Source organism: Calonectris borealis, chromosome 1, assembly GCF_964195595.1.
Source record: "Calonectris borealis chromosome 1, bCalBor7.hap1.2, whole genome shotgun sequence".
In the NCBI taxonomy this organism is placed as follows: Eukaryota; Metazoa; Chordata; class Aves; order Procellariiformes; family Procellariidae; genus Calonectris; species Calonectris borealis.
Genome location: NC_134312.1, coordinates 58,154,506 through 58,182,221, shown reverse-complemented (window position 1 = coordinate 58,182,221; position 27,716 = coordinate 58,154,506). Strand labels below are relative to the sequence as shown.

The following is a 27,716-nucleotide window of genomic DNA, read 5'->3' as shown; positions in this document are numbered from 1 at the left end:
GTGTCTCGCACAGAGCCAGAGATCTCTCAGAAGCCAAAGCAGCTCTCCGGCTGCTTGGGTTTTTATTAGAGCTAGGAAGCGGCGCCCATCAGTCCAGCTTGAAGGAGGTGACCCTGAAGTCTCCCTTAACGCTCATGTAGCTGATCTTGTCGTAGCAGTGCCGGTTGGGGAACTCCACTTCATGCCCATCCGGTAGTTTCACTCGGAATTTGTCTGCCAGCATTTCAATGATAATCTGGGAGAAGAGAGGGGAGGAAGGGCAGGAATTGGGGACAGGAGGAGTTTCAGAGGTGAGCATCCAGGCAAAAGGCCTGACTGTTACACGTAAGGGTCAGACCTGGTCCCTACAGCCTTAAGCAAGGTGCTGGGGGTTGAGCTAAGGGTGATGCAGGAAACGAGCAGTTGATATCAAAGGTCTGAGCTGGTATCTAGACTATGACCTGGGGACAGGATCTCTCCTGCGGCTGTTTCAGCTACTCAGATTGTAAAGCCAGAGCAGTTGAACCCAAGTGTGTCTTTATATGCCACACACATGGCTTAGATCTGCTCTGAACAGGGCAGAATAAACTTGACACCCCAATGCCCTCAGCAGCTTACCAGGACCTGGAAAAAGGAGCTTCACTGATAAACACGCACAAGCAGACAGGACGAGAACGCATCGCTGACCATTGCAAATTAAAGGGATCGTTCCCAATGCCGTCACCTTGCCACCCCTTCCCTGAGAGCCAGCCATGACTGAGGAAACAAGCTTCCTCTCCACAGCAACAGGAACAGGACTCTCCTAAATGCAGCCCTGTTAACATCTTGGGACATCAGACGGGATGAGACAGCAACTAGGACAACAGGAGGAGAGGGAGGACAGATTGGCAGCATGGATCCAGGAGTAGTGAGGACAGAAGAGCCGAGGGAGAAGTTTTTGGACATTGCTCCAAACTCTAGGTTGCCTTAAAGCCTGTGTTTGCATAGGAGTGAATTAGGGAGACAAATAAGGTAGAGAGCAGCAAGATCCTGCTTCCTGGAGACCCCCTTTACCTTCATACGTGCCCCTGGTGCACTCACCTGCTGGGCAGGTATGAGGGGCAGGAAGCACTTACAAAGCCTGAGACAGACAGGGCTCACGCAAAGTTCCCAGAGGAAGCGTTCGGGTTTTGGGGTGGAAATGGCAATCAGGACCAAAAACCCAGAGGATGAGGGGCTGTTGGGAGGGAGCAGAAGGCATTGGATGGGACTAGAAGGACTAGGGTATGGGAATCTGCTAACCAGGGGCTTCCCCCAACCACACACAACCCCCACAACCCCATGCCAGCACAGACCCCTCACCTTGACAGTGGAGCCCCTGGAGAAACAGAGGTGGTCATCACGATGCTCTTCCTGCCAGGCATTGGAGCACCTGGAGTTGAAGACGATGACAGACTCATTGAAGCGGGGACTGAAGTGAAATCCCAGATCCGAGGATCTGCAGCCGAGGTTGATGCTGAAGCTGTGGGTGAACAGGAGGAAGGTCAGCCGCACGGGCAGGACAGGGTCTTGGGAGTCCTGAGATGCAACACACGGCTCTGCACCTCCATCAGCATTGCAGGCACTTAACGCCTCCTGTTTCCTCATTCTGCTCAGGAACCGGTGGAGTTTGCATGGTGGTGGTGTAGGGGCTCCCCTAACACTGAGCTACGCTCACGCTTTTTGTACCTGGCGACTGTGGAAAACCACCTCCCTCTGCAGCCCCCTTCAGTCCTGGCAAGTCGCGGTGGTTTCTTTGTACTTACTTGTCAGCATCATCAGATATCTTGCCCTTGACCTTCAGGGTGTCCCCAGTCTTCATACCCAGGTTGAAGATTTCAAATTTTTCCTAAGGCAGAGAGAAAAATAGCCTGTGGGGTTCCTTCAGCCATTCTCCCCCTGCCACCGCAAGTGAGAGGGTGCTGCTTGGAGAAGGTGCCCCAGCCAGGAGAACATCTACTGCTCTCAGCTGGTGTTCCTCTCATGCCCAAAAACCCTCTGTGCTGGAGGTCTTGCATGGGCTTCTCACTCAGTGAGGGAAGAGTGGGCTGAGTGAAGCCAGCAAGCGAGAAAAGACATCAGAGAGAGAGGAGATGAAAACAGGCTTGTCCTCAGCAGAAGGAAAGGAGAACATGACAGCAGAGATAGAAAGAGGGTTAAAGCAGAGGGGCACAACCCAGGGTTTGGTGGGCAGCATTGCCTACAGCCCAAGAAATGCAAGTGGTGAGAGCGGAGGTGGCTGTGGCTTGCTGGTCCCTCGCTCAGCCTTGCTGAGCTGGGGACCCTGAGTGACAGAGAACAGGAGCAGCAGCCCTTACAGCCATCTTCCTCAGAGGGCAGAGTAACCAGGCAGGGAGTCACCAGCAGTTTAGCTCAGAAACGCTTCACACAGAGGACCTTACATCCCTAGACTTCCTTGTGGCTTACACATTAACAGCACCCCTGCCTCTGCAAGGCCCCACCAACTGCTATTAAGCCAGGAGACTTTGATCCAAAGAAATAGCTTCCCTATATACACTGCCTCTCATTAGGGACTTCATGACTTCCCAGCCTCCTCAGTGGGCTCCCACTGGAGAGACCACCATGCATAGCCCTTAGGAGTGCTACTCCAGCCACCACATAGGACAAGCGTCTTCCCAGCTGGTGATGGATATGCGACCACCATGTTCACTTCTTTTCTGCATGTAACAGCTCAGCCAAAAGAAGCATCCCAGCTCCTTCCTTTTGTGGTAGGGGGCAGCCCCCAAAATCCACACCAGTACACCAAAATGGTCCCCACCATCCCTCCCCACGGTGCTCTGAGGAAAGGCTCCAAGAGGCTCGGAGGAGAGGGCAGCCAACACATCCCCTCCTGATGACACAAGCTATGAACAGTCCTTTGCAAGAGTGACATGAGTGGCATCCCAGCTCCTTCCCTTCTCCTGGCTCTAGATTCAGCCTAGCTGCATGGATTGCACTAGCAAGATGTGGGAGCTCTCTGCAACCTCCCATCCAACCTCCATCGAGACCCAAAACTTTTAGCCATGCACATCAGGTTCAATAGCCCCATCCTCCTTAACCCTGAGACAGGGGAATGCTGTCCTCACAGGGGAGCATCACCCCTGCTGTCTTCTTCCCAGGTAAGAGCTACGAGTCAGTAGACAGTGTCCCAGATTGGTTTGAACAAATTGGTGGTGTTTTAGAATCATAGAATCATAGAATCATTGAGGTTGGAAATGACCTCTAAGATCATCGAGTCCAACCGTCAACCCAGACTCCAGAAGTCAGTGGGAAAGCGAGAAGGAGCAGGAGGCCAAGGCTCAGGAGGCCAACGGTCCCTCAGCCCCCTCCCAAACCTTGCAAAGAGCAGCTGAGTGCAGTCATCCTCCTGCTGCACAGCCAGCTGGGAGACAGCTTCTGCCCTTCCCCAAAACCTGCTGAAGCAAACAGAGGTAAGCGCTGATAAGCACTCCTTCCCCGGAAGTGTTTCCTATTAGCAGGGGGTCATAAAGCCATAAAACCCAGCAGGCTTGGGAAATTTGTTTGCTGTTGAGGTCACTGAAGCTGTTGGTGAAACCTCCCCGGGCTGAGCACGGAGCCAGCAGGAGCAGGTGCCACAGGGATGGTGCTTCCTGGCATCGGTTCTGTTTCCCATCACGCCGCTGTGTCCCACCCGCACACTCCTTCACGTCACCCTGCTCCCCCGCAGCCATCCCAGGGAGAACACAGAGCCCAGAGCCCCCCCTCAAAATATCGGAGCATCCCACTGGCTATGAGAGGTTTCTCTTTCCGGCAACTCACGTTGTCCCTTTGCAAGGACAAGGGCAGTACAAAGACACTATTTGCATAGCCACCATCGGGGTTAGTTATCTGAACTCACTTTAAGCCAGCAGGGAGAAACAAACACTTCTGGGGCTCAAGAGATTACATCCCAAGATAGACCCTAAACTTGGTCAGAAAAATCCTGTCCTACATGGCTGGCCAAGGTGACAGGCCACAGGAATGTTGTGACAGAGACAAGACCCAGGTCCTGGGCCAGCAACGTAAAGGAGCCTTCCCCCCGCTTCCGACACAGACCAGACAGAAACATCACTCTCACTGGGATTTATCCACCGATCCCACTGGCAGAGCGTGAGGCTGCCCAGGGGGGAGAGCGGCGTGTGTCTGAGGGATGGGGAAAACTACCCGCGCAGAGAATTATGTATGGAGCCGCAAGTACCACGGATGTGAGAATACGCAGGGAGGGAGACGCGCTGGAAAGAGGCACGAGCTGCTCAGAGAGGGGTCGTGAGATTTCATCGAGGTAACATTAACCCCCCTCCTACAATGCTCAGCAGGGGCGTTCACCCCCCTTTTATTTGCCACTGGGAACAATAGTGGGAAACCAGGCAGCAGCTCTGCCAGCGCTGGCGACTTCCTTCGTCTGCAGCCTTCCTGAGCCTCCGCATGGCCAGACACCAGCCCTGTGCAGATGGCCCCTGTGCAGGGGTATGCGCTCCCCACACAGGAAGGGGCTGAGACTTTAGGGACCCCAGAAGAGCCGAAATTCTCCAGTGCAATTGGAGGTGGTGATTGGGATGATGAAAGGAGGGTGAAGGGGGCAGGTTGATACTTCCCTGCAGACACTGCGAAGCAGAAAGCCTGGGGAAACGATGATATGATGGGAACATAAATCCCAAAGAAAGAGGAAATCCGGCTAAAGGGCATCTGCAAAGGAGGTGGAGGGCCTGTGCAGTAAGGAAAATATAAGCAATCGTTGTGGAAGCTGGCAACCACCAGTGCAAGGGATCCAGAAACCCTTCATCCCCAGAGAGATGATCCTATAACAGTGTACCTGCCTGGGAGTGCCTCTCCAGGGCCCCATATAGATGTTCATCCTGGCCGGAGGTCAGCTGGCCTGTACTGGTGTGGGACGCCCATGTTCACACTGCTGGCACCGGAGGAGGCTTTGCAGCTTTCCCAGGGGATGCCTTGGGACAGCAGAGACCTGACAAGCAGTCACTGGCACGAGGGTGGGGGCCATGCCCAACCAGCAAGGCGAGCTTCCAACAGGGAGCAGGCAGGCCTGCAATTTTGCATGAAGAAAACCAAAAAAATCATATTTTAAGGAGGGAAGAGACCAATGCAACCACGTCGGCTTTCAGCCAGAAGGGTGGCAGGGCAGGTCCTCTGCAGAGTGCTTTCACCCCGTGAAATGTGGCAGCTCCATTTGCAGAGGTCCCATAAGGTAGGTTTTGGGGTTAACAGTCCTTCCCAGCCTTCCTGTTAGTGCTGGGGAGATCTCAGGCCACCAGGAGCACCCATGGGATCTCAGGACCCTCGGGGTGGCTCCAGACAGCAGGACCTCATGTACCATAGCCTAGAGCCGCCACCGCTACCACAGGGCACCCACACAGCTGTTGAGAACAGACTGAATGCCACCCTCCCCAGCAGGCTGCCAAGATCCTCGGCAGCATCATTGCTGGCAGCAGTATTTATTTTGTTTTCTTACTCGGGCAGGAGATAAGCCAGCTAGGTGTGAAACCCTGAGGAAAACCACAGGCTTCCCCACTTCCCAGGCAAGGTAGCCCAACGGCCCTAGATGTGAGAGGTTTCTCAGGGCCTTTTGGGGCAGGGGGCAGCCCCCAAAATCCACACCAGCACACCAAAGTGGTGCCCACCATCCCTCCCAACGGTGCTCTGAGGAAGGGCTTCAAGGGGCTCAGAGGACAGGGCAGCCAACGTGTCCTTTCTAGATGACACGAGCTGTGAATAGTCCCTCACAGGAGTGACATGGGTTTTCACCAGACGTGATGCTCAGCCCAGAAGGGAAGAGGGAGAGAGGGGAAGGCGAGGTGGCCATGCCGACTGCGGGAATGCCTCAAACCAAGCCCTGCGGGAAGAGGCAAGAGATCTCCTTAGCACCCTAACGAAGGGTTGTGGTTTCAGCTTGGCGCTAATTAGTGGCACCGGAGGAGGACACTGGGGGGAGAAAAGGCGCCTGTCCCATTTTGCACTCAAGGCACCAGGGAGCCTGTGCTGTGGACCAGGCATCGGCGTCCGCTCAAGGCAAAGGGAGCTGGAGAGAGCAACCGTGCATTCTTTCTCAGAGTAGCAGCTGCTCACTCTGCTATTATTTCCTACTGCTTCATATAATTTGTACTCCACAGCAAGCTATTGTCCCTTTCCACTGGCTATTTATTTCCTTGAATAGCCTCCGGGGAAGGATTTCAGTGCGGGAGTAAAGAAAAAAGAAAAACTCCACACAATAAATATTGAGCGGTGACCTGATTTAAACCATGTTCTCTGACCTCACTGGGCCCCGGTTGCGGTTCCTCCTGGCAGTTGCGATTAAGCCACGTTTCTGACTCGGTTTCCCCCTTTTATGAAGCCTAGTGGGGAATGCTCCCTGCCTTAGAGGGCTGTGGGATGGATTTCAAGAAGCTGAGCTCTGGATTTTCAGAGGCCAGGACTCAGGACAGGACCAAGAAGAGGCTTCCATCACCTCCTGATGGAGCTGCTCAGTCCTCCTCCTGCCAGTCACAAAAATTCCCAGATAGGTTTGACAGGACCGGTTTCCCTTTTAGTTGAGGGGTGTTGGTTTGCCTCTCAGCAGATAGTGCTGCAACCTTCACCCAACCGATCCCTAAACTCTGAAAGCCAGCCAACTTCCTAATGGAGGAGGACCAAAAGAACAAAAAGTACTTACCTCAGCCAAACACTGAGGTAAGCAGGAGACTGGATAAGCAGGTCTGTAGATCTGGAGGGTGTGTACAGGAGAGGATTGTCCAGGAGGTGCAGGAGAAGCCAAGACAATGATGAGCACAACTGGTGCCCATGGAAACTGGTGCCCATGACCACTAACCTCCTGCCTAAGAGGTTAACCAGAGCAGGACAGCTCCTCTAGGGAAGGCATTGAAGTCTCCGCATTCGGATGAACTAAAATGAGAAGGAACAAAGGACTGGAGATGAATCTCCTGCCACCCCTCATGCCCCAGTTCCCTGACAGTGCGTCATCCAGAGTCCCTGTGGGAAGTATGGAAGTAGCATCCATGCTCTGAACCTGGGGGCAAGGGATTAGAGGCCATCAGTCTTCAGTAGGGTCTCCACCAGCATCACCCCCCTTCATCTGTAGGGTGCAATTTCTCTTCCTTATGATGTGGGGAATAAGGAGGAGGAAGGACAAAGCTAGCTGAAGAGCTAAAATGTGGAAAAAACACCTTTCTTCAGGGCTAGGGGTAGCAGTGGAGGGAACCTGCATCAAGCAGTGGAGCAGATCAACAGCACAGGGCAGGGCTGTAGCCTCAGACTCCATCTCTCCCCCTACCCTATCAGAAAGGCGGTGGTGCCACAGTGACTGGCATCTCCCATCTCCATGGGGAGCTCAAATGCGCTCTGGGTTTCCATCCCCAGGGCCAAGTTATGACCTTATACTCTTGCAGGGGACATCTCTCTTGGGCAGCTCTGAAGTCTGTGGCAACAGTTTTGTGTGCTACGAGTTGTGCACAGAGAGGGGAAGAAAGTAGTTCATGTGCATGGGAGCTGGCTCATAAGGCATCAGGGCCGTTTCATCAACCCAAGCAGCCAGATGAGTCACGTCTTAGGACTTAGCTTGCCCAAGGGGCAAGAGAAGGAACCAAACCAGCAGAGGGTGGGGAAGGGAGGTCAGAGGACTGATTACATGCCACCCAGTTCCGTTTCCAGCCTTCATTTCTCTAATTCTTTCCCTCATGGGGGCATGCCAGGAATGTGGGTTGTGGGAAAGGCTTTCAAAAACACGCCTGGAGATAAAAATGCACTTGTGTTGAAAGCTTCCCTACTGGCAAAGAGAAGATGCATAGAAGGCTCATGGCTTCCCCCTCTCCTGGACTTTTGGGATCTCCTAGCTTTACTCAGACTTGCTGGATGAGATATTATTAGCTTAATGGGAAAAGGATCTTCCAAAAAGCTCTCCACGAAGGACCAGCTTCATGAAGTCTTATGCTCCACTTGCATCTTGCACCAAAAAATTAAGATCTCCAGCAGCTTTATCTTACCATTGAGTAAGGAAGATGGCAGCCACCTCACCTTGCAATGGGGAAATTGAGGCACAGATATCCAAATTCACGTGCAAAAAAACCTCTTCTTGTTTAGATTCTCACCTTAAAGCTCCCATGGACAGATTTAAAAAAAAAAAAAAAAAAAATCCAGCCTTGCAAACCTGTCCTAGAAGCTAAAAGGAAGCTGGGCTCCCTTGGCTAATGCAGCTCGAGTATCAGAGATGCTGATCTCTCACCACACCATCTACTATCACTAGGAGGTACTGAGGCATTCATTGCCTCTGAAAAAAATTAGCCCTTGGGTGGGTCCAATTAAGCCCGAAAACCAGAGGCATTCAAAATGAACAGACGCCTTCCAACAGTGGAAGCCAGGGGACTTCCGAGATGCCCCAAGCCCAGCTCCCCTGACTTCAAGGGGACCATTTCCCACAACAAAGACAGCGTGAGGCCAGCTGGCTGGAACTCGAGTAAGGAAAAAAGAAACGCAGCGTTGCGCCATACACAAAAGGTCCATGGGGACCTCCCTCCATTGAGCTCCGAGCAGCCATCCTGGATTCAACCCCACAGGACAGCAAGGGCATGCAGCGAGAGTGACTGCCGAGTCCCCGCACGCAGCGGTCCATCCCGCACAGGGGGAACAAGGCTGCTGGCACTGCGCGACTTGCTTTGAGTGTGTTTCTCACACAGCGCTGAGCCCAAGCGGGTTGGACAACTCTAAGAACTTGCAGGAATCCTTCAGACAAGCAGAATCTGTCTGAGTCACACGCACAAGGCGTGATGCCAAGGGTGGCTCATCCACTGGAAAAAAAAAAAAAAAAAAAAGAAAGAGAAAGAAATGTGAAGGGAGAAATAGCAAGTTTTGAAAAGCCACAAGAATTAACAGCTCATGGGCTGGAAAGAAGGGGAGCAAAAAAAAACCAGGTCTGTTCTCCCATGCTCACGTCACTAAAGCCAAGTATCCTTCATCCCTGCCAGGAAGCAATAAGCCACCTTACCACCCATTTTGAGAGGGTCTGAAGGGGTGACCCACCCTGGATCTAAGGCTGTGGCTGAGGTCTGCAGAGGATGGGTTTGTCAAGTCAAAACTATCTGTTGCTCCAAAAGCAGCTTGAACAAACTCCCTTTGATGGTCCTGCAAAATGAAACGGTAAAAAACCAAACCAGATGGAAATGGGAAAGAAAAGCTGCCAAAAAAAAGGGAATCCAAATCCCGAAATGACTGACTCGGTGCGGGAAATGGGCATCTAAGGAGGGAACTGCAGGCATCTGAAGGAGACCTAAGAAAAGACCAGGCCCACACAGACAACTCTCCCTGTTCCTCTCCTCCCCGCTTCCAGAGGGAAGGGCACCAGAAATACATGAACCCATGGACCTTCAGAGCGAGCCACAGGGTAAAGAGCTGAGCTGGACCTGCTGCAGGAGCTCCAAGGACAAACAAAGTGCACAGGCGGTCCCAACTCTCACCAGCACGAGGAGTGCTAAATTACTTTTTCCCTGCTTCCCAGTGAGGAGCTACAGCCACAGCCTTGCTTAGAGTTGCCACCGGGGTGAAGGAACTTTCGAAGCCAGCACCTGAGCCTGCCTGCTTGCAGCTGCTTTGCACTGCTGGGACACCTCGTCTCCCTTTCCAGCACTATACTGGGCACTAAGGGACACCCCGTGCATTTGAGGACACCCTCTTTTGCCGACCATATGGGCATCCTGTCCCTCCTCTGGACTGCTCCTGTGTGCGTCTACTCCTGTTTCTGACCCGTCCCACGTAGCCAGTAGTACGTAAGCCCTCACTTGACCACAGTGGATGTTTATTTTGCATTCCCAGCAGTTGTGCTAGGCTGTTTGTTCTCTCTGGCTCTTTCCCTTCCCTCCAGTTTGCGCCTCTTCCTGCTGTCCTTATTTTCCCCACCACTGGCAACACACCCGGGCCAGAACCCGTCCGTGTGTCTCTGGCTGCCCCCAGGTTTCTTCATACTGCTCCTTCCCGAGAGCCCCCCAGTAGCGAAGCAGACACCCGGCTTTAATTGCAGTCAGATTCCTGGATGGAGAATGCTTGCTCCTGAGAGGGGAAAAAGGTATTACAAACTAAATGCTTTGAACGCGACTCACACCAGGCAAATCTTATCACATCCCAGGCTGAATAGCCCCAAACACGTTGTCATTCACCACACAACAAACAGACTTGCCAGGCCAGGAGATCTGATAAGAACAATGCAAGGAGGACGGTGGCTGCAACTGCCAGGCAAGTTCCCATCTGCACGCAGGTAGCTTATCTCTTCTGTCAAGATGGGACATGCATCAACGTCTGCTGCACAACAGCAGGGAAAAGCTAGTGGAGACCTGCTCTCTGGTCCTGAACGTGCACGTAGCACTCCTTACAACACCGTCCCTGAGGAACATCTCTATTACTCACTCGGTCTTATTAGGAAAGGGGTGGGAATCTTTCCTGAATGGCTCCAGCAGAGACGCAGCTCCCCAGGGACCCGGCTCAGGATGAGCTGAAGAGTGCCTAGCGCCTGCTCTGGACACCAGCAAGCGGCTGGCCAGCTGCAGGAGCAGCACGGCAGCTAGAGGACAGCTGGAGGGAAGAGGTCTCATAGCCCACTCCTAAGCCACGCTGTGACACTGTTGCTTTTAACCCCATGGACTCCCAGCACGCATCCTCCTCCCGAAATTCAGCCAGAGAGCCGCTACAGGGAGGCGAGCTACTCAAGATACAAAGATACTCTGTGTGAGGAGGGAGGTGGAAAGAGGAGCAGCCTCTGCTGGGAGCATCTCCTCCTTCTCCAGAGAGGAGAGGGACCTCGGCTGCAAATCGGGGATGGCAAAGGTGCAACGTGGTTGCGATGAGACCCAGAACGTGGACACTGCCTTCGAAACGCCCGCTGGGCTGAGGGGAACAGCAGCGTGCTGCTTGAACACAGCCCCTCCAGGCAGAGACAAGGCAGAGCCCATCCGGATGCACCCAGAGGTGTGCACCTGATCCTTCTCCTGGCTGGGGGACTCATCTGTCAGCAGCACATTAAATGGGGGATAACACGAGCTCTGCCCCCATTCTGCTCCCTAAGTGAGTTCCCAAACCTGATGTAGTTCGGGGTGGCAGGGGAAACAGGACAGAGTTGTGCATGCATGGGAAGCCCTTGCAGAATCATGTGCTCCATGGGCAACATGATGTGCTCTCGAAGCAGGAGAGCCAGAGGGAAAAATTAACGTGTCTGTGCGCCCAGACCTGTCTGATCCCCTGCATCCAGGAGCTGGCCCCCACACCCCCATGACCTCATGCGCTTGGGTAATGTTTCCTCATAGCATCTCTCCCACCCCACAAGGCAGGAGGTCAAACACTTGGAGCCGGTGATCCATAGCACATGATGTAGGACACTGAGTCACAGCCCTGTGTTCAGCCGTGCCCAGCAGACAGAGTTTCCCAGTTTCAGTCTGGCGCACATACTCCCACCCCACACACTCACCTACAACCTGTTGCGTGACATTTCCCATCTTCGGAGAGGGAAAAAGTGGAAAACTAGGGGGCAAATATGCAGGTTGCAGGGACTGCACTTCAAAAGCCTGCCTTCAGAGGGACCTAGGCTTACAGGGTGTAGCTGTTTCACTCTCGGCCCCAAAAGCAAGGAGCAGGGCACAGAGCCCATCCACGGGGTTAAACGCCTGGCGACACCAAGGCTCTGTTGGGAACAGTCCCCAGCCCGCCCTGTCCCCCAGCCGTGCCTGGGCGCTGCTAGCTGGCACAGCCCAAAACCGCGCCAGGGAGGGTGCTAACAACCGCACTGCATGAGCCATCACCCCGAGGCAGCGCTCAGGCCTGGCCCTGCTCCTGTTGCGTTTACTAAGACAGACAAAGCCAGAGGGACCAGAAAGGAGCCTACGAAAGGCCAGGTCCACCCTCGGGAAATCTGTGAACACAGACTCTGCGTCTCCCTCCTCCTCCTCCTGGGTCACAGTTTTCTTTTGATTCCTAACCCCACGTCTGCCATGCCCCGGCACTGGGTTCACTCCGCCCTGCTGCTCCTCGCTGCCGCCAAAAGCAGGGCTGAAGCTGGCTGCGGTGCCAAGCGGCAGAGGCCGAGCAGCCAGGCTGGAAGGAAGGAGCCGCCGGACTGCCTCCTCCTGCCGTTTCACAGTCCGGACTTAAGCCAGCGCTGAAGTTTCCTAGGGAACCTGAGGCAGCTGCAGCCAAAGCAGGATCGCTGGCAATGGGGGATTTTCAAGCCCGGGCCAAAAACCATCTATTCAAGCTTACCAGCTGCCAAACCTGAGCCAGCTGCACAGCTGAGAGCACGTGCATTCAGTGCTGGGGCACCCCGCAGCGGGAATGTGCCGCGCTGTAAAAGAGAGGCTGCACTCAGCTGCGTTTCTGAGCTCCCCGGGCGGCTGGTACGCTAAACATCCTCGGCAAACGCTTCACTAAGTCACACTTCGTTGTCGCCGCAATGCGGGGATGTATTCATCATCTTGGGGATTTGCTGCAGCTGGGATCTCTCATTTGCTCCAGGATGCCTAGTTTCATGTCGCTGATCTCAGCTCGGATCATGCTTGGATGCCCATGAAAAATGCCTTTGCAATAGGATTTTTCTCCTTCTCCCTCCTGCTGTTCTTTAGAGCCAAACTGTATCTCGGGAAAATCCAGGCTCTTAAACCATTTTTTCCCCAATACTTGTGCTTTCTAATGACACCCCTTCCATCTGCTAGCAATAACACAGCAAGTCGGGGCTAGAGCGAGAACGGGTGAATCTGTTCACCTTTTCAAGTACCTCTCTCGACACCTGAATCCCGAGCGCACCATACCGGTAGCGGATCTGTTCCAGTCTGGAGCTGATCTCACCAGCGGTGCAGCAAATGACTTCATCAAGGCTCCCCCTTGCGGGCTCGGGGCCTTCGATGCTCACTTCAGCCCCATAAATTTAAGCAGCGCTCTCTAACCTGGCAGGTCTTCCTCTCCCTGTTCTGTTTTTGGCTTACCCAGATACATAACCTACCAGCCCACAAGCCGTGGCTATGACCAGGGCTTCTGTCCTGTCGGTTTTCTTTCATCTTTGCCTGCTGCCAATACTGTTCCTCAGCAGCAAGAGTGTTCCCGTGTTCTCAGAGCATCCCCTGACTGTCCCAACTCTCTTGGGAAGGCGCTATCAGCAACAGCTGAGCCTTCCCCGGGGGTTAACGAGGCACTGCCATCCCTACCCTGGCCAGGAGGGCACTGCCGCCCTCTCGGTCGACAGATCAAGACACCCCCTGAGTTGCCCAGTGCAGAAGGAGGGCTCGAACACAAGGAAGCAGCGAGCTGCACAGCTCACCTCTAACTCTGGTATTTGCTTCTCTCGCTTGCTTGGCTCGCTGAGCCAGTTGCTCTAATGACAGAACCAACGTGGAAAAGAAATTTAGTATACAGAGGTCAAGGCAATTCCCCAAAGGAAGCAAGTGCATTTATCCCCATGCTAACGACCAGGGAAACTGAGGCAGTGAGCATGGATATGCATTTCCTTGAGTCTTGCTCCAAGACATGTTTAATTGCAGAGATCCAACCAGCAGGTTTTCTGATCCCTTATCCAGCATCCTATTTCCTCATTCTGCTCCTGTAGGTGTAGAAGGATGCCTTTGATCACTGGGGACAGGTCTTCCTACAGAGAAAAGGGAAACCCTGAAAGAAATGGAAGGGAGCAATCCTGGTGGATGACTGCATACCACAAGAAAGTGCTGCATATGAAAGGGAAGGAGACATTTCCTATTAGATTAAAGGAGCTCAAACCTGCTCTCCCTCTAGAGAAGTATGCAACTCTATAATTGCCTCTCTAATTGCAACCCTCCACTGGGAAAGGTGCTTAGAAGTATTGCAAAAGGAAGGAGATTAGCCAAGGTCAGGGAATAGCAGGGCTGCAAATCCAGAGGATTGCGTAAGAGGTGTGTGAACCGAGGTGATGTCAGGAGAGGTGCTGCCAGTCCTGTTCTAAGAGAAAGTAGCAGAGGTAAAACCGAGCCAAAAACCCAGGAACCGGCTGCTGCAGTCAGCCGGAGCAGGAAAACAAGAAAAGGGAACAAAAGACCGCAGTACTGAGCTTCAGGAAAGTGAAGGTCTCTGGCAGAATGCCTTGCCAAGGAAAGAGGGATGTGACAGGGGAAAGGGAACCTCACGTCACAGGCCAGAGCCGACAACCCAGCAGGAAGCGCACAAAAGCTCTCACTGCCGCACACAAGTGCATCTGAAAAACATCGCAGGGTTCACATAAACACACAAAGCAGAGAAACCAAACAAATATCGGAACGGAGCGAGGGCAACGGGGTGGTTCTGGCTGCCTGAAGATGACCTGGTGGGTGAAAAACCCCTCTCCCAGGCGACCCAGCCACTCCTGCAAGGCCACCTTTGCTTCCCCACTGAAGGGGACTTTGCCCGTTTCGTGATCCACCATGACTGCACAGGCACCAAAAGCATTTGCTAAGCCCAGGCTGATCAGACAGGAGCTCTCCTGCCTGCTGCTGCCCTCTGCGGGACAGCCCGCTGCAGGGCCTGCCAAACCTGGGATCCGTACGGCGCTGCCAGCACAAGCTTTCCTTTCGCTGGCACGCCAACTACCCAGGTCTCCGGCTTGCGCGTAATCACTTTCCTCTGCAACTGGCTATGAGCTAATTATAGTTCCAGTACTGTTAATTACAACATGGAGCATCTCACTCCATCCAAACCTAGTTTGGATTCCAGCTGTCGGCAAAAATAAATCGAGGGGCAGGAGAAAGGTTTTTCCTCTCACGTCATCTAACCACTGTTACGGGGAGCAAAATTCGGACTCGGATCTCTTTTTTTTGTTGCGCTGAGGGTCCTCATTACATGGAAAGCAGATGTAACCAAAGGGGGAAAGAGACTCATAAATCTATGAAACATAAAAGCAAGGTTTGAAAAGCCGCTGCTGACACAACTGTTATGCATGAGTTCACTCACCATTGTTTGCAACTAGCTGAAAAGAGGTGCAGCCTTCCATTCATCCTAGACTTGCTAACCACTGGGTGTTGCCAAAGAGAGGAAAATAAACAACCTCCAGACTCAAAGGGATCGAAACCTGAGCAAAAGGGGGCTGTGAAGCACCAGGCTGAAAAACCGCTCCTTCAGAGGCATCGCTTTGTGGGTTGGAGAAAAGAGATGTATGGCTTTTAGGCAGATAGTACACGACCTAGAAGAGCAATATCTAGGCCTCGGTCTCCTAAAGATGACTTAAGGATTCTCAGAAAAATCAAAGAGGTAGTAGTGACAGGCAAGGCTGACTCATAAGATTAAAATAACGCATGTAAAACGTGCCTGAACACAGGAGAGGGAAGGATGTGGCAATTCTCTATGAAAGGCACTTAAAAAAGGCTTTGTGATGCAAGGCTGTAACAGTTAAAAAAAGAATTACATTTAAGTGCCAAAAAGTACCTTTTAATGGCCAAAAAATCCCCCCCAAAACAATGGCTATACATAAGGAAAAGACATTAGGTGTGACATCAGGGCAGTTCCCTCGCCTGCCATCTGCGGGATTAGCTCTGTAAATGAGTAACCCAACACAGGACCACTCTGACTCAGACCTCTGTCTCCAGGATTAGACGCTTTAAGGCTGAATAGGCCGTACCATACGTGTGCTCTTATCGCAGAGGCTCCGGCAGGGCCGGCCCCAGCGGGCGGCTTTGAGCACCACCATTGATGCGTTGATGCAGCGCACCGGGGACTCTTGCAACAGGTGGAGGCCTACACTCCCCAAAGGTCATCGAGTTGGCACCTTTCACCGGCATTATTTAAAACGAAGGAAAAAAAAAAACAACAAAAGCAATAAATCACCACAGGGAGAATACACACTGTTCCTTCCAAGACCACTGGAGCACAGAGAAAACAAGTGATATTAAGTGTCACAGGTAGGGCTGGCCTAGATTACCAGAGCTGCAAGGAGAAAGAGGACAAATGGAGTTTAAATTCCTGGAGCCCTTAGTTATTTCCAGGCCTTCACCCCCCCGATACACGCCCCCCCTTCCCCCCAGCTGCTCAGCCAGGCAGGCGGCCAGGCCCGGCCCTGCCAGGAGAAGACCAGCTGCTATTTAAAGACGACTCCGACCCGGGCACGGGAGCTCGCTTACTGGCATTTATAATTGTCTCCTAAAACACCCGCTCCCCACCCGAGACCCCGCACAGCCGCCAAGGCCGGAGAGCTCCGGCCGCCTCAGGGGCCGCGGCCCCGCTCCCCGCCGGGGCCGAGCGGGCGCGCACTGCGCATGCGCCGGAGCCGCCGGGCTCGTGTCCTTTTAAAGGACACGCGGCTCCCCACCGCGAGGCGGAAGTGCCCTGTCTCCCTACCGGAAGTGGCCTCACCTGCCAGTACGAGGGTTCTTCCGGGAAGGGCTAGGCCGGCTTGTTTCCGTGCGGCGGCTGGTTTCCGGCGCTCAGGCCTGCCCTGCTTTCACGCGCTCTCTGTGTCCTCCTCCTGGAGGTCTTCCGCTTCCTTCCCCGTCCCGCGCGCCTTTCTTTCCCCTGCGCCGTGAGCTCTATGGTGGCTCGGGGGTGCGCTTCGGCAGGGGGCGCGCTGAGAGCGGGGGCGGCGCTCTGCGCTGCCGACTTCCCGGCCCTCTATGGTGAGGCTGTAGGAGCGGCGCTCTAGACGGTTCGGTGCGCTCTCGATGGCTCGGCGGCGCCGGGCCGGGCGGGTGGGCGGCGGCGCGGCGCTGCCCCGCTGAGGAGCCGGCGGGCGGGCGGGCGGGCGGGGCCCTCCGCCATGGAGCCTGAGACGCTGGAGGCGCGCATCAGTGAGTGCGGCCGGGACCACCCTTCCCTTTCCCCTGACGCGACTCGGCCGGGCCGCGCCGCCAGCGGGCCCCGGCCGCCGCTGCTGGGGGGGGCGGGAGCGGGTGGATGGGGGGGGGCTGCAGGTGTATGGGGGCACTGGGGTGTGAGGGAGCGGGGGGTGCGCAAGGGGGGCTGGGAAGGGGGTCGCAGGTAGCGAGGTGTGAGGGCGGGCCCGCCTGCCTGTGGAGGGGGCGGCTTCGGGCAAATGGGGGTGTTGGGGCCGAGCGTTGGGGGGTGGGTGGCGGTGGCCGTGGCCGTGGCCGTGGGCGCAGCTGGGGTCTGCGGATGCGACCCTGCGGCTGAGCGTGGGGCAGGCGTCCTGGCAGGGAGGTGAAAGAGTTTGTGGAGAGGGCTGGTACAAGTGGACCAGCGTGGTTTTCCTTCCACGCCATCCTCGCTCGATGCAGCTGGTGTTGGCGGGGAGGGAGCGGGAGCATTATTGTCCCTCACCTCCACAGGGTGGGAGCCTGGGGAGACTTTCTCACCGTCCCCTTCTCCCACCCGCAGACAAAGCGACAAACCCTCTGAACAAGGACCTGGACTGGGATGGTATCAATGCTTTCTGTGAGCAGCTCAATAAGGAGCTAGAGGGGTAAGTGCTTCTTCCTTCACCCAGGCTGCTCCGGGTCGCGGGCCTGGGTTATGATTGCCCGCCCAGTAAGATTCAGTGGGATTGTCCTGAGAACTGAATAGGCACGAAGCCCCTCAAAGTGGGGATGGGTGGGGGGTCCTGGTCCACTAACAGAAGGTTCCCCCATGGTTTTAGTGCCTTTTCAGTGCCTTAAACTTGCAACATGCTTTTCAACCCTGGATTCCTAGATAGAAACACAAGTATCCACGCAGGTACTTTTCATTAATAACCAGCTAGCTTTTTTTCCCCCTCGCTCCTTCCAGTCCTCCACTTGCTACCCGACTTCTTGCCCACAAGATCCAGTCTCCGCAGGAATGGGAAGCTATCCAGGCCCTCACGGTAAGGGCATCTGCAGGCTGGTAGAACTAGATGGAGGGCCAGGGTGTGGGGTTGCTCCAGTTTGACTGGAGGAGCACAGGAAGCTTTGAACTCCCTCTGAGAAAGCCCTGGAGCTCCTGAGCCCTTAGGTGGGAGAGGGGCTGAAGGTGGTTCCACAAGAGAGGAGGGGTGACTGGTAGGAAGGGTCTTGTTCCTAGGAAGGATCATAGCCTATTGAAGCTGATGGGAAGCTTTTCATTCCCTTAATGTCCTTGTGGATCCATGTTGTGAAACCCCAGTATTTGTGAACTTTCTAAGGATATCCCCTTCCATGGGTTGTGGTTGTTTCCTCCAAAGAGGAAAATCTTCTTGCTTCCCTTTGGGAGGGTGATTGGCCACCTGGGAGGGAAAGGTGGTGTCCCTCCATGCTGCTGTGAGGATAGCTACAGGCTCTGTGCCTGGCGAGGGGGGAGCAGGAGGGAGCTGGCTCTTGAATCTGCTGCTGACCCCGTACTGGGGCTCACCCGGCCCCTCTCCCCAGGTGCTGGAATCCTGCATGAAGAGCTGCGGCAAACGCTTCCACGACGAGGTGGGCAAGTTCCGCTTCCTCAATGAGCTCATCAAAGTGGTGTCACCCAAGGTGCGTCCCAGTGGATCGTGCTGGAGGGGACCAGAGCCTGGTGGCAGGAGGGCTTTGGGAAGAAGTAGTGGCTGAGCAGAAAGGTCAAACGCACTGGGATGTGGGGGAAACAGGACAGTGCCAGTAGGAGATTTAGTCCTCTTTCCCTGGTGAGTTTTCCAGTGGGAAGGTGAGCTTTCACCCCTCTGCTCCTAGGTGATTCTTGATGCAGGAAGCCGAGGGCCAGCTAGACATGATGCAACCAGCACTTGTGAGACTACTGAGCTCATCCGCGTGCCTGGAGTCACCTTCCTTGCATCTCTCTTGGGCCCTGTCTGTGCTGCATGTGCTCAGGAACCTCCCTCAGCTTTGACATCGTGACCATGTCTCTCCGGGGTGTCCCAACCTGGTTGAGACACTCTCAGAGGGCAAGCCCAGGCCTGGTCAGTGGTGCTCTGGCAACTCCATCTGAAGCACCAAGTCATTACGGGCTTCTCTGCTGATGCTGCTGTTCCTGCAGCAGAACAAGCTCTGCGTGCTCTCCTATTCAGTCAAGGCAGTTAACGCCAGCAAGGATGGAGTTAAGGGAACAAACTAAACATGACTAAGGAAAACCTTCATCTGCCAGTCACAGCTTGTGATCGGTGATGATGAATAGCCAGGGACAGTGACAGCAGCACCCTAAAGTCCTTTTGCTAGGCGCCCTAGAGAATGTCCTCTACATTAAGCCACTGGCCTTGGTGGCACATGCGCTGTTTCTACCACTAGTGTCCCCAGCAGACCCATGGGAGAAGGGTGAAGGATGATTGTATGGCAGGGGGAGAGCTGTAACGTTTGGAGATCTCACCACTGGGTGCTGGTCATCTGGGGCTCACCTAGCTCTAAAGGGTGCCAGGCGCTTTGTGCTGGAGAGTGCCCCTGGGAGAGAGGGCTGAGCCCTTCCGCAGAGACTTTCCTCTCCCAGCCCTGCTGTCCCCTCGTTCCTGAAGGGCTGCCTTGCTGAGCAGCTTCTGTTAGTACACTTTCCTTCACACGGTGACAGAGATGCATCTGAGCCTTCTCACCTGTCCCTGTGTGTCTTTGAGGGGCTACTGGTGCAGCATTTCTCCCACCTCTTGTGTTTCCTGTGGTGGAAACCAAGCGCAGCATAGGACGTGTTGCAAGGGCCTCGTGAGCATTCCTGCTTGCTTCCTCTTTCCTCCTCCTTGAGCCGTTGGGAACGGTCTCACTTCTCCTGGGGGAGGGGAGGAGAGGAGCAGGCCAGGCTTGCAACAGCTCAGATCAACTTCAAGCCACCTCTTCTCTCTTCCTTTAGTATCTGGGCAGCCGGACACCAGAAAAAGTGAAGTCAAAGATCCTGGAGCTGATGTACAGCTGGACATTAGGGCTGCCTCACGAGGTGAAGATCTCAGAAGCCTACCAGATGCTGAAGAAACAAGGTGAGAGGCATTGCTCTGGAAGGGGAAGGTGGATGGACGGTTTGCCCTCCCTCCTTTTGTGTCTGGGCAGAATCCGAAACAGACTCTCCCTTTCCTGTGCCCAGACCCAGCACATCCATCAGTCTGCCTGATTCAGCAGCAGAGGCAGGCGAAGGAGCGGGTGCCTTGTGGCTCCTAGCTGGGCAGAGGGAGTTGCTAGTGGTCTGAATTATTTGATGGGTTGGAGCGGACATCTGCTTGCTCCTGCAGGAGATGGGGCACTGGAAGGAGCTGGGGCTGGAGGGCTGCAAGTGCTTCGGCAGTCAATGCTGGATTTTTCTAAGATAGGATATTGATGGAGAGTGGGGGGCAGTTTTTGCATGCAAACACAATCCAGGATCATGGGTAGTGGGAGCAGACCCAAACCCCCTCAGTCCCGTTGGGTTGGTGGTTCATTAGGGAAGAAGTTACGTAGGTGGCAGTGCCATCCCCCAGTGGGTGAGTCCTCCTGACCTCTCCGTTGGCCTCTACTGCAGGGATCGTGAAATGTGACCCAAAACTGCCTGACGACGCTCCTTTTCCGCCTCCTCCCCCTCGGCCCAAGAACATCATCTTTGACGATGAAGAGAAATCCAAGGTACGGGCTCTGTGCAAGGGGAGGGACAGTGGGCAACGTCTTCCCTGCTCCAGGATCTCCTGTCCTCCTGGGGTGGAGATCCAGAAAGAGCCAAGGCACCTGCTTCTCATGCTGTGCTTCAGAAAATGCATCACAGGAATGCTGAGGGCCCACTCCAAAATCATGTCAAAGGAAAGAGCCAGAGGTGGGGCACGTGGGTCTGTTTGACCTTTGGAGCACTTAGCTGCAGGATGGTGCAAAGGGTGAAGCGCTGACATTAGCCCAGCAGGTTCTGGGAGGTTTGCTGCTGTGCAGTCTCAGGGATTCTGAGTTATCTGGCCATGAGGTTTAAATCCCAGCCCCAGATGCTGCTGCTGTTATCTCTTCCCCACCCCCAGCACTGCAATCTGCTTATTGCCCAACTACTTACACCTTCCTGCACCCATCCTATATTGCCTTTCCATCAGAATTGTGTCACCGCTCAGGCAAACCTCTGCTTTATCAGTGCTGATACGTTTAAGCAAGTATTAGGCTCCTCTGGGTCTACTTCTGCAGCAGAAGCGTGAGGCCAGTTTGCTGCAGGGGATATATTTTGCCTCCATGGGTCACAGTGTGCAAATGAGGATTTGTAGGTGGCCAGTGGGACTGTTCACTGACTACAGAAGGGGAGAGAAAGTGGGAGCTCTCCCTCTTCTCCAGTTGCACCTGCAAAGAGGCACATGAAGAGGTCTGAGTAGGAGTCCATTGCAATCCTATGGCAATTCCTGTGTAAACCAGGCTTTCTCTCTTTCTCAGTACTAGTGCTGCTGTGCTCTGGGGTGCATAACGGGCAGGCAGGAGCAGGTTTTGAATGCAGGGGATCTTCAGGGAAAGACCTATCTTACATAACCAGAACCACAACGGGAAAAGGAAGACCAGTTGTACTTCTCTCCCTGGCCCATGATAGCCCACAAGCTCTCGTGGCTGGGCTTTCAAACGGCTGGCTTTGTCCGTTGCCTCTGCCAGATATGGGTTTGGGGCAGGGGTAATTCCACTGGCTCTAGTGTTGCAAGAGTGACTCTGGCTGCCACCCCGCAGCTTGGGCTCAGAAGTACCTTCTTTTTTGCAGATACTGGCTCGTCTCCTGAAGAGTTCCCATCCTGAGGACCTCCGGGCTGCCAACAAGCTCATCAAGGAGATGGTTCAGGAGGTGCGGCTGGGGAGAAGAGGAGCTGGGATCTGGGTGGCAGTGGTTGGCACCAAGGGAGCAGTGGCTCTCTGTCCTCATGCAGACATATGGAGCTTCTGCCCAAAGTTTTGCAGCAGCAGATGCTAAAGAGTCCTTGTGTAACTTCTGCCATCCCTTGGCTACTTGGAGGAATGGCTCTGGGTGGTTTCTGTGGCCCAAGCCCTGCTGCAGCACTAGGTCTGTGGCAATTCCATCCCTGTTTGGCAAGTGCTGGCCCAGAGATGATCTGGCATTTTCCACTGGAGTGGGAGCGGTTTTGAGGGCAGCATTGCTGTGCCTTAGTCCAGGGACTTGGTGTGTTGGCTGGCCCAGCCTTCCTCCTCTCCAAGCTGCAGACAAGAGCAAGGACATCCTTCCCCGTGTGCTTCCCCTCCAGGATCAGAAGCGCATGGAGAAGATCTCCAAGAGGGTGAATGCCATCGAGGAGGTGAACAACAATGTGAAGCTGCTGACAGAGATGGTGACAAACTACAGCAGGGGTGAGACAACAGAGAGCAATGAGGACCTAATGAAGGTGAGGAAAGGCCATCCCAGCATCTCCCTGAGCTTAGCAGAGATGGGTGACCCTTATCCCCTCAAGTTCCTCCTGCCTGTTTTGCACCCCCGGCTAGGCATCCTGCTGCTAGCCTCAGCACCCCTTTCTCCTCTCCCTCAGGAGCTGTATCAGCGCTGCGAGCGCATGAGGCCCATGCTTTTCCGGCTCGCCAGTGACACAGAAGACAATGATGAAGCTCTGGGTAGGCGTATCTGGCCTTTCTCATTCTGTCCCCTTCTCCCTCCATCTTCTTTCAGGGAGCCTGTGCTTAGGCTGCCCATGGCATGGCATCTATCAGCAGCCACCGCTCTGTTTGGGGTGGCTGCTCGCTGTAGGTTAGTTAGTCTATGGCTTGGCACTAAGAGGGGACAGCAATCAGCAGGGTTACAGGCTTCCTCCACTTCGCTGTAGGAACAACGCTTGTGCTTGTCCTGCTGAGACTGCCATGGAGGTGTCAATGTACCCTGGTACAGTTTGCAGCAACAACAACGGCAAAAATGCTATCTGCAGTGGGCTGCTGTCAGCTCCTTGGGCCTTGCTTTGAAGGAATAGACAGAGTTGGGGTATAAAAGTCACTCACTCTGTTTCTCCATGACTTGCAAACTTTCTTCCCACCTGTTCAATTTCAGCGGAGATCCTGCAAGCCAATGACAATCTGACACAGGTGATCAATCTCTACAAGCAGCTTGTGCGGGGAGAAGAGATCAATGGGGAGACGGTGGCTGGTCCCCTTCGAGGTGAGGAGACTTGGGGAACGGGGACAGGAAGGTCAAGCAGAGGGACCCTGTTGCTGGTTTCCTGCAATGTAAGAGAAGATTGAGAGAAGTGGAAAGGCGAAACCTGCAGGAAGTCAGCGTGGGGCTGGTGAGATGAGGAAATGGTTTGTGGAGATGACTGATGCACGAAGAGAGGGAATTGGAAGGGAGAGCAAAGGGGGAATTCCCTCTCCCAAGTGTGAGGAAGGATGGGAACTGGCCTCAGCACACTGGATCAGGACTGGATAAGATTTCTGTCTCTCAGCTTGTTCCTTCTTTGCAGGCAGCACCTCAGCGCTTCTGGATCTGTCGGGTCTGGATCTTCCGGCAACAGGCCCTTCCTACCCAGCCTTGCCCACCCTTTCAGGTGGCTCAGCAGTCCCTGTGCCTGACCAAGCTGGCTCTGTCTCCTTGCTGGATGATGAACTCATGTCTTTAGGTGAGAAGGCCAGAGCAAAAGCTCTTTATTCTCTCCTTGACTCTGGACAGTCTGTGTGGATGGTTCTCCTTGTGGCAGGAGCATGAATGAGGGAGAGCTCTGGGAGAGGTGAATAATGACAGACCAAGAGGTGGCCTTCACTTAGTGTGAGGGAGAAGGAGGGAAAGACCCTGCTATGATTCTGAACTTCAGTCCCATGGTGTTTTCCTAACTAGTCAGAGGGAGCCTGCAGGGATGTGCCCTCTGATGTGCTCTGGGAAAACTGACATGGCAGGTAAATCAAGAGTGATGCAATGGCCATCCCCAGATGGGATCACAAGGGTGGATCACCCCCAGCTCCTCTTGTTTACTCTTTGCAGTTGAAGTCACGAGCTAACGACAGATGCATGGGACTTCCAGAACTGTTCACATCGAAGTCTTGTGAGGTGCCAATCCTCACAGAGCCAAGGCTCTAGAATCCTGCTTTTTCAAACAAAGTCTCTGTTTCCTAAGATAGGTGCTTTGAATACAACAGCGTGAAGTAGACGACATGGTCAGTGAGGCTTGTCAGCCCAGTAGCATTCACTTCTCTGTCAATTGCAGTGAGAACTAGACTGTAAATGAGGATCTCTGGGCAGGAAAAACATTATCACCCTCCCGGCTGTCCCCCATGCAAGGATGGGGGCCAGACCATTGGTGGTTCTGCCCTGCTGCTTCTGTGTCTTATTCAGGCCTCATTTAATGCTCTTACCCACTTGGTAGCTAAGCTTCGTGTTTGCTTTTACCCCCGGCAGGCCTGAATGACCCAGCACCGCATCCTGCCCAGACTGGTGACAGCAGTGGCTGGAACAGCTTCCAGGTAACGTGCTGGGAGCCAGGGCAGAGAGGGGAGGGTGGTGAAAGCCAACAAATGGAGTAGGTAGGGAAGTGTGCCATGTCTGATGGTTGGTGCTGATAGGCAACCCTGCTTGGGGGTTCTCCTGTGCACTCTTTTTGCAGTCATCAGATAGCAACGAGCTCAGTATCACCCCTATCACGGCAACGCCACCAGTCAAAGCAGATGCTGGCGCATCCTCCCCCAAACCTTCTCCTTTCACCAGTGGCCTGGATGACCTAGACCTCCTGGGCAAGACTCTGCTGCAACAGTCTTTGCCTCCAGAGTCTCAACAAGTGCGATGGTAAGCAAGGGTAGTGGAATCTCGCATCTCTCCCCATCGTTTCCATTTCTGGGGTTGCTGGACATGACGTTTCAGTGCCCCGTTCCACTCCTTGCTCTCTCTCCCTACAGGGAGAAGCAGCAGCCACCCGCCCGGCTCACCCTGAGGGATCTCCAGAACAGGAGCAGCTCTGGCACCACAGCCCACAATCCCAGCGCTCTGCCCGTGCTCCAGAGTGTTTCCCCCAACCCCACGCTGCCCCTGACCTCAGAGCTGCCTACCCCTGCTACGCTCCCAAAAGCTGCCACCACACCAGTAGGAAGTACTGCAGTCCCACCACGGCCTCCTGCCACCGCGCTGCCCCAGGAGATCTCGCTGGCCAACATCACTGTGCCTCTGGAGTCAATCAAACCCAGTGAGCCGGGGCGAAAGAGTGGGGCAAGCTTGGCGGGGTGGACTGTTTGGAAGGGAGCTAGACAAATCAGGGAAGTAACAACTGGACAGGGTATGAAGACGGTGGAACAAACCGTGCGCATATGGAAGGGAAGAATGTGAGGAAACTTCCTGCTTGTTGGATTTTGTGGAGTTTGAGGAGGAGTGGTTATCTCTGTCACTTGTACGGAGTTTGGGTGATGGAGAGAAGTTGCTGCAGGGCCAGTTCCCTCCTGGCTGACTGCTGCCTGTGCCTGCCTTTCCCACAGGCAGCATCCTCCCTGTGACAGTGTATGATCAGCACGGCTTCCGCGTCCTCTTCCACTTTGCTAAGGATGCCCTGCCCGAGAGGCCCGATGTGCTTGTGGTGGTGATTTCTATGCTTAGCACGGCCCCGCAGCCCATCCGCAACATTGTCTTTCAGTCCGCCGTCCCCAAGGTAAGGTGGCTTCTGGGACTGAGGTCCCCAGGCTGGACTGAAGTGTGATTCTCCCTTTGCAGGAAAGGCAGGGTGGGTGGAGAGAGCTCTGTGGGGCTGAGAGCCAGTTGTGTTGCCTTCAGATTAGCAGGAACCAGCACAATGTTTTTCTCTTTGACTAGACAGTGGAAGCTCCCCAAATACGGGAGCAGGGCCTCTGGCTGCCAAGTCCCCCTCAGGAATGTGGGATGCTCTTCTCTTTCCCTAGGTGATGAAGGTGAAGCTACAGCCTCCCTCAGGCACGGAGCTGCCGGCGTTCAACCCCATTGTCCACCCCAGTGCCATCACACAAGTCCTGCTGCTCGCTAACCCACAGAAGGTGACAGCACCGGCCTGGGGGCAGGAGCAGGCTGGTCTTGCTGCCTGGGCAAAGCCTGGTTACCCCGTCCCTATTCCCTCTGCTCTCTGCAGCTTCCTAGAGACCTGAATGGTTTGTGCCTCGTGACTTTCTTCCCCCGCTTCTGACTGCTTATCCTTTCTCCCCTGTTTCCAGGAGAAAGTGAGGCTACGGTACAAGCTGACCTTCACCATGGGAGAGCAAACCTACAATGAAATGGGGGATGTGGACCAGTTCCCCCCACCGGAGTCCTGGGGAAACCTCTAGGGCCGCATGTTGCAGGCACTAGGCTGCAGAGTCCTTGGGAAGCCAGCCCTGCGGGGCTGGAGCAGCCTGAGGAGATGGGGAGGGCGGGTGGGGGGGCTGCTGCTCACGCTCTATTCTCCAGATGGCCGGGCAAGGGCCAGAGGGAGCGTGCCTCGAGGAGGAGAGCAGAGACACCAGGAGATGTTCATCCCACAAGACTAGGAGTGGAGTGGAAAGCTTCGTGTGGGTGAACAGTTGCCTTCCCTGCTCTTCTGAAGGCGTCACTCCCTCCCCAGTCTGTCCAGCTTCTCTTCTAACCCTGCTTTCCCCCTAGGTGCAGTGGGGAACAAGGATGGGGAGCTTTAACAGCCTCAGCCTGGGGCAAGGCTTAGCGAAGGAAGATCCTTTTCCTTGTCTGTCCCCTTCATGCTTCCCAGCCCTTCAGCTGCTTCGTGCTCTGCAGTGCTCCCTCTTGTCCCCCTCACCCCCTCCTCAGAGCTGAGCTCCAGTGGTTCCCTGTCTGGTGGGATTGCATTGGAGCTGGTGTGGAACCAGGCTGGACAGAGACTGGGTGTCTTTCCAGCACCAGAGAGCAGGCAGCTGCCCTTGCTTTGGGGGCGATCGGGGGAGAGGTCTTCCCATGTCCCCCTCCTTCCAGCTGCCAGCAGAGCTATTGGTGGGAGGTGGGCCCTGGGGTGGGAGCCCGGGGCTGGGAAGGTCTTGCTCTGTGCCTCCCTGTCCCCTTCAGCTGGAGCTCCTGGACACTGAACCCCTGCAGCGAGAAAGCCCACACCCTCCCCACATGCTTGATACCTACCGCAGCGAGCTTTGGGGACTGCTGCCAGACTTTGTCCCGCGTGCCAGCCCTGAGAGGGACATGCTGTGGCGGCGTGAGTCTCCCCGCAGCCTCCTGCCAGACAGGGAGAGGAAGCAGCACATGGTCTTCCTCCCCGCCTGGCTGGGCTGGAGAGCTCGGTGGGCAGGGGGCTTTCTCAGCTCTTCAATGTCTTCTCGAGGTGGGGTAGGTGATGGGCTGGGAGTCGGGGAGGGGCTGGAGCCCAGCCATCACCAGGGGGCACCAGTAAGCTCTGCACTGGGAGCCCAGCTTTGCACTGGGGGGTACGGGGGGGTACAGCTGTGCCTTGCGCACCTTTGTCCACAGCTGTGGGCAGGCCTGGCTCCCTGCGGCCGGGAGGGGGCTCGCCCCAGCCGCCCGATCACTGTGACACAAGAGCAGGCACGGAGGAGACCAGGGGGTGGCACGTCCCAAGCGATCCCCATCCCCATGGGACTTGTGACCACGGGAGCTGCTTCCCATCCCCAAGCTGGTTTTAACAGGGCCTGATCTTAAAAGCAGGGAAAAGCTGCGCCCTGCATTGGCTTGCCAGAGGTAGGAGACCTGTGTGAGATGGAGGTGAGTGGGATGCCTCATACTCTCGGCTTGGGGGCAGCGAAGGTGAGGTGTTGGAGCTGGGCGCAACGAGCGGCGGAGGAGAGGGGGAAGCAAGGTGTTTATGCTGGGGTTGTGCTGTGTCTTACTTCCCTTTCTGGTCTCTTTTCAGGGTTTTGTATGGGTTTTTTCTTTGCAGATCTTGTTTGGTTCTTGAACAGACTTGTATATATTTTCAGTGCAAAATTCTGTAAATGGAAGAAAACAAACAAAAAGATTTAAAATGAAACGCCCGGCGCGAAGAATCTGCTGTATTTATGGGAAATAAAAGAGTTCTTTCCTGA

General features: G+C 54.7%; 2 protein-coding genes across 8 annotated transcripts; one reads left to right on the top strand and one right to left on the bottom strand.

Moving 5' to 3' along the window:
- Positions 1 to 13: 13 nt before the first annotated feature.
- On the bottom strand, positions 14 to 16,411 carry LGALS2 (galectin 2). 6 transcript variants are annotated; one of them, XM_075155717.1, is made up of 6 exons: positions 16,324 to 16,410; positions 6,665 to 6,894; positions 4,811 to 5,041; positions 1,764 to 1,846; positions 1,321 to 1,480; positions 14 to 235 (listed from the first exon to the last, which is right to left on the bottom strand). In XM_075155717.1, exons 3-6 carry the CDS (start codon positions 4,850 to 4,852, stop codon positions 89 to 91), a joined length of 432 nt encoding a protein of 143 aa, XP_075011818.1. In that variant the 5' UTR covers positions 4,853 to 5,041; positions 6,665 to 6,894; positions 16,324 to 16,410; the 3' UTR covers positions 14 to 88. The 6 variants fall into 6 exon arrangements, with proteins under 6 accessions (XP_075011818.1, XP_075011809.1, XP_075011827.1 ...); XM_075155708.1 differs by lacking the exon at positions 16,324 to 16,410 and adding an exon at positions 15,593 to 15,667; XM_075155726.1 differs by lacking the exon at positions 16,324 to 16,410 and adding an exon at positions 8,990 to 9,009.
- Positions 16,357 to 27,716, top strand: GGA1 (golgi associated, gamma adaptin ear containing, ARF binding protein 1). 2 transcript variants are annotated; one of them, XM_075155683.1, is made up of 17 exons: positions 16,357 to 16,441; positions 17,302 to 17,386; positions 17,689 to 17,764; positions 18,285 to 18,383; positions 19,678 to 19,801; positions 20,317 to 20,417; positions 21,505 to 21,585; positions 22,001 to 22,138; positions 22,280 to 22,361; positions 22,789 to 22,896; positions 23,198 to 23,353; positions 24,127 to 24,191; positions 24,332 to 24,510; positions 24,621 to 24,904; positions 25,191 to 25,360; positions 25,608 to 25,718; positions 25,893 to 27,716. In XM_075155683.1, the coding sequence occupies exons 4-17, from the start codon at positions 18,300 to 18,302 to the stop codon at positions 26,001 to 26,003; spliced, it is 1,794 nt and encodes a 597-aa protein (XP_075011784.1). In that variant the 5' UTR covers positions 16,357 to 16,441; positions 17,302 to 17,386; positions 17,689 to 17,764; positions 18,285 to 18,299; the 3' UTR covers positions 26,004 to 27,716. The 2 variants fall into 2 exon arrangements, with proteins under 2 accessions (XP_075011784.1, XP_075011783.1); XM_075155682.1 differs by lacking the exon at positions 16,357 to 16,441 and adding an exon at positions 16,561 to 16,754.